This window comes from Meleagris gallopavo, chromosome Z (assembly GCF_905368555.1).
Source record: "Meleagris gallopavo chromosome Z, MGAL_WU_HG_1.1, whole genome shotgun sequence".
In the NCBI taxonomy this organism is placed as follows: domain Eukaryota; kingdom Metazoa; phylum Chordata; class Aves; order Galliformes; family Phasianidae; genus Meleagris; species Meleagris gallopavo.
Genome location: NC_139435.1, coordinates 61,759,754 through 61,768,255, shown reverse-complemented (window position 1 = coordinate 61,768,255; position 8,502 = coordinate 61,759,754). Strand labels below are relative to the sequence as shown.

At 51.3% G+C, this 8,502-nt stretch overlaps 1 protein-coding gene across 1 annotated transcript; it reads left to right on the top strand.

Annotated features, from left to right (window-relative positions):
* The first annotated feature begins 3,101 nt into the window (after nucleotides 1-3,101).
* On the top strand, nucleotides 3,102-4,815 carry LOC109363809 (uncharacterized). The gene is made up of 3 exons (XM_019610260.3): nucleotides 3,102-4,365; nucleotides 4,464-4,535; nucleotides 4,634-4,815. Exons 1-3 carry the CDS (start codon nucleotides 3,102-3,104, stop codon nucleotides 4,813-4,815), a joined length of 1,518 nt encoding a protein of 505 aa, XP_019465805.2.
* The last annotated feature ends 3,687 nt before the right edge of the window (nucleotides 4,816-8,502 follow it).

The following is an 8,502-nucleotide window of genomic DNA, read 5'->3' as shown; positions in this document are numbered from 1 at the left end:
CGCTGGACTCTTTCCAAGAGATCCCTGTCTTTTTTGTACTGGGGAGCCCAGAACTGGACACAGTACTCCAGATGAGGCCTTACCAGGGCAGAGTAGAGGGGGAGGATCACCTCCCTCGACCTGCTGACACGCTCTTCTTAATGCACCCCAGAATGCCATTGGCCTTTCTGGCCACGAGGGCACACTGCTGGCTCATGGCCAACCTGTCATCCACCAGGACGCCCAGGTCCCTCTCTGCAGAGCTCCTCTCCAGCAGCTCATCCCCCAGCCTGTATTGGTGCATGCAATTATTCCTCCCTAGGTGTAAGACCCTACACTTGCTTTTGTTGAACCTCATCCGGTTTCTTACTGCCCAGCTCTCCAGCCTGTCCAGGTCTCGCTGAATGGCAGCACAGCCTTCAGGCGTGTCAGCCAATCCTCCCAACTTCGTATCATCAGCAAACTTGCTGAGGGTGGCCACTATCCCCTCATCAAGGTCATTGATGAAGATGTTGAACAAGACCGGACCCAGCACAGACCCCTGGGGGACACCACTGGTTACAGGTCTCCAGCCAGACTCTGCACCACCAACGACGACCCTCTGCGCTCTGCCAGTCAGCCAGTTCTCAACCCACCTCACTGTCCACTCGTCTATCCCACACTTCCTCAGCTTTGTTATAAGGATGTCGTGGGAGACAGTATCAAACGCCTTTCTAAAATCAAGGTAGATTACATCTACCGCTCTTCCCCCATCCACCCAGCATGTGACAGCATCATAGAAGGCCACCAGGTTGGTCGAGCACGACCTCCCCTTGGTGAACCCATGCTGACTACTCCTGATAACCTCCTTTTCTCCCAGTTGTCTGGAGATGGTATCCAGCACAAGCTGTTCCATCACCTTTCCAGGGATGGAGGTGAGGCTGACAGGCCTGTAATTACCCGGATCTTCCTTCTTGCCCTTTTTGAAGACCGGAGTGACATTGGCTATCCTCCAGTCTTCAGGGACCTCCCCTGTTATCCAAGACCTCTCAAAAATGATGGAGAGCGGTTCGGCAATGACCTCCGCCAGCTCCCTCAGCACACGTGGATGCACCCCATCAGGTCCCATGGACTTGTGGACCTTAGTACTGCCTAGGCGCTCACGCACGTCCTCTTTCCTGACTAAAGGGAAGTCTCCCATTCCCCAGACCCTCTCACTATCCTCCAGGGTGTGGGATTCCTGAGGGAGAGCCTTTTCACTGAAGACGGAAGAAGGCATTCAGTATCTCTGCCTTCTCAGCATCCCCCATTACCAGAACCCCCCCCTCACTTAGTAAGGGGCCCACATTCTCTCTACTTTCCCTTTTGCTGTTAATATACTTGAAGAAGCCTTTGTTATTATCCTTTATCACTTTAGCCAGATTCAATTCCAGATGGGCTTTAGCCTTCCTCGTTGCATCCCTGCAGGCCCTGACTACATTCCTATATTCTTCCCAAGTGGTCAGACCCTTTTTCCACATTTCATGGACCTTCTTCTTTCCTTTGAGCTTGCGCATGAGCTCCTTACTCATCCTTTGCAATCAATGGGTTGTCAACACATACATGGCAGCATGGACCTGAGGATTCAACTTGCCCCGCTGAAATTTTTTCACATAATTTTAAAGACACAGAGAAATGGTACTCAGTTTGGGAGAGAGGTCTCTTTGTGGGTAACACAAGAAGCTGACAAATACAGAAGGGAATCATCCATCATTTTTAGAGGACTTTTTAATGTCCAAAAGACAGTGCTAGCAGGGAAACCCTCTTCTCCAATGGGAGTGGTGCAGTACAAGACTATGGAAGTGGTATATACAACTAAATCACTGTTGTCACACCTACAAAATAGAGGAGAGAATGTCTAAGATCTTGCACATACAGGAACCACGCAGTGAACAGTCATTGCAGGAATCTCTTCCTCCTCCCATTATTAAGCCAGCCCCTCCTTTTGAACCCCATATGAAGAATGTATGGTTCACCAATGCATCTTCCAGGGGGAAGGAAAGGTATGGAAGTACACAGTGGTAGCGCTATATGTTGCTACGAGAAACAGAATTGTAACAGACAGAGAGGGCAGTGCTCAAGTAGAAGATCTGGTAGTTGCATGCAGTGTAATAACTTGAGTATCTGAAACTAAAGAGCCAATGTTTATCTACATAGATTAATATGCAGTATTTGAAGGATGCACTGAGCAGCTCCCATTTTGGGAACAAAACAACTGGAAAATGAATCAGGTACTGATTCACTGATATCATTCATCTCATTCATCATTCATCTCACAACCTGCTACTACTTTTAACTCTGAACTCTGGATACGTTCCTATAAAACGTTGTGGATTGACAATTTCAGGTGAGTTGTGTGGATGTCTACCCTCGAATGGCAGTAATAAAAATCTATTTCGCAGTGTTGAATGATGTTTTGTGATACAGCAGTTCATAAAAATTATTTGGATCTACTTCATTTATCTGTAAAGTAATTTACTTTACTCAAGCTTGTTGAGTAGTGGTTCCACTTAGGCAATATGGCCAGTAAAAGAACACACTATTTTATTCCTTTCTCTCTGCATTCCTATTCCTGCAGCTTTCTATTAAAGTCTACATTTTACTAGCATGGCATAAACCTTCTTGATCACAGAGTGGTCTGGGCTGAAAAGGACCACAACGAGCATCTTGTTCCAACATCCTTCTATGTGCAGAGTCGCCAACCAGCAGACCCTCCTCTTTAGAATCTCCTTGGAAACAATGGAAGGTTGTACTGAGCAGCCACAGTAAGTGTTGGTGACGGGGCAGGCGCAGAGCAATGCCTCTGACATCACAGGACCGTACGGGTCACTGAGGGGCAATGTGAGCTCAGGGGAGAGGCGCTGACCCCAGCGGTCACGGAACCCCTCACTGCCACTCTCGAGCTACCATGGCAGGTAAGGCAGCAGGCTCCTCCTTCTCCTGGCACTGCGGCCCTCCAGGGGATCCCAGTGCCCCAGATCTCAACCCAGCGCCCATTTGGGCATTTCCCCACAGAGAGAATTTCCCCGTGGATGCTGACGGTGCTTCCGACACCCGACGCGCATTTTCCCGGATCCTTTGTGCCTCCACCGGCCACTGCTGCAATGCAGCCCACCATCGCTGGAGCAGTGCCTGTGACGATCCAACCTCCCCCTGTCTCCAGTGTCTCCTACATGGTGCCTCAGGCCTCTGTCTGCCCCGGGGTACCAGGGAACCAGGGACAGGGAGTGCAGCTCCCACCTGGGGGGCTTCCCCTAATGGTGGTTCAGCTCCCACCTGGGGGGATGTCCCCAACTATGGTTCAGCTCCCACCTGGGGGGTTGCCTCAAGTTGTGGGTCAGCTCCCGCCCGGGGGGTTTCCCCAAGTTGTGGGTCAGCTCCCACCTGGGGGGTTTCCCCAAGTTGTGGGTCAGCTCCCACCCGGGGGGTTGCCCACTGTTGTGGGTCAGCTCCCACCCGGGGGGTTTCCCCAAGTTGTGGGTCAGCTCCCACCTGGGGGGTTTCCCCAACTTGTGGGTCTGCTCCCACCCGGGGGGTTTCCCCAAGTTGTGGGTCAGCTCTCACCCGGGGGGTTGCCCACTGTTGTGGGTCAGCTCCCACCTGGGGGGTTGCCCACTGTTGTGGGTCAGCTCCCACCTGGGGGGTTTCCCCAAGTTGTGGGTCAGCTCCCACCCGGGGGGTTGCCCACTGTTGTGGGTCAGCTCCCACCTGGGGGGTTTCCCCAACTTGTGGCTCAGCTCCCACCTGGGGGGTTTCCCCAACTTGTTGGTCAGCTCCCACCTGGGGGGTTTCCCCAAGTTGTGGGTCAGCTCCCACCTGGGGGGTTTCCCCAACTTGTGGGTCAGTTCCCACCTGGAGGGCTGCCCACTGTTGTGGGTCAGCTCCCACCCGGGGGGTTTCCCCAAGTTGTGGGTCAGCTCCCACCTGGAGGGCTGCCCACTGTTGTGGGTCAGATCCCACCTGAAGGGCAGCAGCCGCTGCTCTTGCTCCTACCTGGCGGGATGAAACCAGGAATGCCTCCCCCCAGTTCCCCTGCTCACTGCTACCAGGGGATAGCAGGGACGCTGCAGCCCCAGCAGCCGATGGGGCTGTGGCCTGGGGCTGTGTTGCATGGGAAGCCTGCAGGCAGCTGCCCGCTGCAGGCCCCCGGCCGCCCCAGCCCCTCAACACTCCTCCGAGGACAGCCAGTGCAGCAGCACGTGCTCCCCGTGCCCTGCACCCTGCTCGTCAGCAGGGAGCAGGCGGTGCAGCCCTTCGGAGATGCCGTGGTGCTCACGGAGGACCAGGGGCACCCAGCAACCACCAACATGTGCCCCCATCCCACGTCGGCTCCGCTCACCTGCAGCACCGCAGCGCTGGAATCAGGTGGTGAGTTTGGGGGCTGCAGAGAGGGTGGCAGGCTGTCCGCACCGGGTGGCTGTGGAAAAGGTGGCATTGCCTCACTGGGGATGTTCTTGCTTTTCCAGCAGCGACAACGAGCTCAAACATCCCAGAGGACATCAGTGACATCAATGACCTCCTGAGTTGGATGAACAACGGTGAGTCTGGGGGCAGCAGACCCGGTAGGGGGGTGTTTGCACCGAGTGGGTGTGGGAAAGCTGGCATTACCCCTGTGGGGATTTTCTTCCTCTTCCAGAAGTGGCACCCAAAACAGAGGTCCCGCACATGGATGATCTGTTGGTGGATGATCACTCGGCCGAGTGCCCAGCGCCCGCCTGCACCACCAGCGGGCACCAGCAGCGCACTGGCAGCACCCAAGCCTTAAAGAGGAAGCTGCCGCAGGGCCACGATGGTTCACAACCGAAACGCCGGCGCTAAGCAAAGCTGGGTGGGCTTCAGCGTCTGCAGAAACCGGGCCGCCTGGTGCAGCAGGAGACAACAAATAAGGCTTCCTGTCGCCCTGGGCTCCTCGCCGGCCTCCGCAGCACACACACAGCAGCGGCAGTGCTCCAGGGGCACCAGCACCGGCCCCAGCCCTACCCCTCCAAACCTGGGCTGTCCACCGACAACACCTTGGACTGGGACAATGTGGGACTCCATTGGATGACATTATATTATCCTATTTTATGTTATTTCATGCTCAATTATGTTACATTACATTAAATTACTTTAAAGTATCAAATGTTTTGTATTCACTTTGGTACACCTCTGCCTGCAGACGTTCGTGCAGCCCCAAAGCCCCCCCAGACCCTCGTGCCCACCTGCAGGGCAGGACGGGGCAGCACAAAGGGCCGTGTTCCAGGGCTGCCCCACCGGCCCCACTCCTCCCCTCCAAAATCCCCTCCCCTCCTCAGTCAGCTCCTGCTCACTGATGGCCTACATCACCATAACTGCTGCCAGTGCCCCCTCCGGGTTGTCCGGCTGTGGGACGGTAACCCCCTGCCATTGCCATCCCCTGAAGAAGAGTGCAGAGGAAGCAGCCGGAGGAGGTGCCCAGGAGCAGCCAGGCCTGTTGAGCACCCACTGGGAGGCAGAGGCCGTGCTCGTTGTCCAGGGGGCAGCTCCCAGCCCCTTAAGGTGGGGGGGTGCGGTGGTGGTACCTGGGGGCAGCAATGGGGCTGCAGGGCGTCACGCAGTGCCCAGGCATGGGAGGCAACGTGAGGGGCAGCCAGGGACGATGTCCAGGCACACACAGAGGCTGCTGGTGACAGGTCCAGCTCAGAATCAATAGAACGGCCTGGGTTGAAAAGGACCACAATGATCATCTTGTTCCAACCCCCTGCTATGCGCAGGATCGCCAGCCACCAGACCAGACCAGGCTGCCCAGAGCCACGTCCAGCCTGGCCTTGAATGCCTCCAGGAATGGGGCATCCACAAACCTCCTTGGGCAACCTGTTCCAGTGCGTCACCACCCTCTGAGTGAAAAACTTCCTCCTAATATCTAACCTCAACCTCCCCTGTCTCACTTTAAAACCATTCTCCCTTGTCCTGTCACTGTCCACCCTCGTAAACAGCCCTTCCCGCTCCTCTTCATACACTCCCTTCAAGTACTGGAAGGACGCAATGAAGTCTCACCGGAGCCTTCTCTTCTCCAAGCTAAACAAGCCCAGTTCCCTCAGCCTTTCCTCACAGGAGAGGTGCTCCAGCCCTCTGATCATCTTAGTGGCCCTCCTCTGGACCTGTTCCAAGAGCTCCATAGGGGCCCGAGGCCTGGACGCAGTATCCTGATGGGCCTCACAAGAGCCGAGCAGAGGGGGACAATCAATCACCTCCCTCTGCCTGCTGGCCAACACAGTTGGCCTTCTGGGCTGCAAGCGCACACTGCTGGCTCATGTCCAGCTCCTCATCCACCAGGATCCCTGAGTCCTTCTCCGCAGGGCTGCTCTCAAGGAGATCTTCTCCCAGTCTGTGTAAATACCTGGGATTGCTCTGACCCAAGTGCAGCACCTTGCACTTGGCCCTATTGAACCTCATTAGGTTTTCATGGGCCAAAATTATCAAATGTTTCGTATTCAACCCTCTGGCTGCTGGCCACCCCTTTTTTTTTCCCTCCTATATTTTCTTGCCTTCAACCAGGCACACTACTTTCCACAATCTATTTTGCTTCTCATTTTCCTTTCCCTTCTGCCATCTTCCTGCCATAATAAAACGAAACCCATCTGCTGTGAGGGGGCCAGTATATGTGACTATGAAAAGCCCAACAGGTTGAGCATATCTAAGGATATATTTTGGAGACAGGCTGAGAAAAGACCAACCCCTCCTCTAGACAGAAGTAATGGCCAGTGAATTTCAGGGTTTGGAGCATCAGTGTTGGGTGGAGGGAAGCTTTGCCGGGAAGCAGCTCCCCGCGCTCTTCTGAGCCTCGTGTGCTCCGCTGTGGGTTGTCAGTACTGGCGGGGACCCCAAAGTGGCCCGCAAAGTTTTGGATGAGTATAGTTAAAACGTAATTTCTATGTTTTCTGTTAAGTGCTGAGATGTCTTGTTTTTCGAGATGAAGCTGAGATCAAGTAGCTGACTTTTTTCCTGACGAGACCTTAGTGGTTCATCACTTGCTGATGGTACTAGAGAAGTTAACCTGCTGTTCATTACATCTGCATTTTTGCAGATGAAATCTGAATATGTAATGAAATTGCAAGGTTTTATGGCTTTTAGAATTTAAATTAAACTAAACTACAAGCAAAAGACAATGTCTTCTAATTTATTAATCAATTTGTTGAGTAGCTCACGTTCTTTATACAAATACCTTAAAGCTGTAGTAATTGTTCACAGTGCTGTGCAATTCATTCCTTCATGCTACTGTTGTTCGCATTCTGCTCCTCTAGGAGACAAGTAGAAAGCTACTGAAGAATTTGTGACACAGAGACACCTGAATACTTCTGCTAATCTCTTACGAATTTAGGTGTGTAGTGGTGAGGCTGACAGATGAAACCATACCGTCCTTGATAAAAAGGCAATAGTAGAGGAATGAAGACTGTGCCAAGAGCTGCCTCTTTTCAGAAAGCACGATGGAGATTCCACTGATTAAGAATCCACTTGGTTAATAACAGATTTAGAGTAACTTTTTAAATATGTAGTGGACGCCAGGCAGGTGTTGAAGTTCACCTTTGTATAGTTGCACCTCTTAACAGTTTTCAAAAGCACTGCCTTATCTTCAGTCCATTGCTGTCTTCAGCCATCAGTCCTTCTGTTATTCTTGGAATGACAGCAGAGAATCATGTTTGAATTTTTTGGAGGGACACCTGTAGGGCTTTCGACATCAGTTATCTGTGAGGTTCTAGAATTCCTAGTCTCATTTTCAACTGTGACTTAAAGACCTAACTTTTTCCTGCAGTATACATTTTCTTACAGGCATGGTGTAGGCTGTTGTGAAGTTAGCTGATGATGTTAAAAAGTATAGCTATTCATCTCACTTATAACAGAATGCTATTTTGGGACTTTAAAACTTACACAAGCTTAACAACATGTCCCACATGCAAGCAGAATATGAGGCAGGTAGACAAATACAGGTTAGTACCTGCAACCAACAGATTTGTAAAAACGCATGGTGTCTATGCACTGGAAACCACAGCTGATGTAACTTCTATTTTGGAGTTCATTTTTGCCATTGTCTAAGTAGAGCAGCTCTTGCAGAGTTGTTTATTTTTTCCATGTGGTCTCATGCTTGAGAGAGAATAAAGATTCAGAGGATGAATGTTTTTGTCAGTTAATCATCACTTCAGTTGCTCTGAAACAGTTGCAGTGTTCTAAATAGTTCTACACTGTTTTTGTTTGTAATATCAAATTGAAGGATGTCTGCTCAAAAGTCTAATTTCTCTTGTAATGATAGGGAATATAAATTTGACTTAATTATTTGAAAGGTATGTCTTTTGAACTACCTTGGTTCTATCTTAGTTTGTATTCTAATGCAAATCACAAATTTGACTAATTTATTTTTAATTTGTGCCATGTTTTCTGAAATTCAATATGTTCTACTTGAAATTTGTACTTCAAACTGAATCTGGCACCTTAATAACATTAACAACCCTTGGAGTATAATATTTTGCTGTTATAATGCTGTTAAGTCTT

Coding starts and splice junctions, on each gene's coding strand:
- LOC109363809 (XM_019610260.3), top strand. CDS start 3,102: ATGCAGCCCACCATCGCTGGAGCAGTGCCTGTGACGATCCAACCTCCC. Junction 4,366..4,463: donor CGCAGCGCTGGAATCAGGTG/GTGAGTTTGGGG, acceptor TTGCTTTTCCAG/CAGCGACAACGAGCTCAAAC. Junction 4,536..4,633: donor CCTGAGTTGGATGAACAACG/GTGAGTCTGGGG, acceptor TTCCTCTTCCAG/AAGTGGCACCCAAAACAGAG.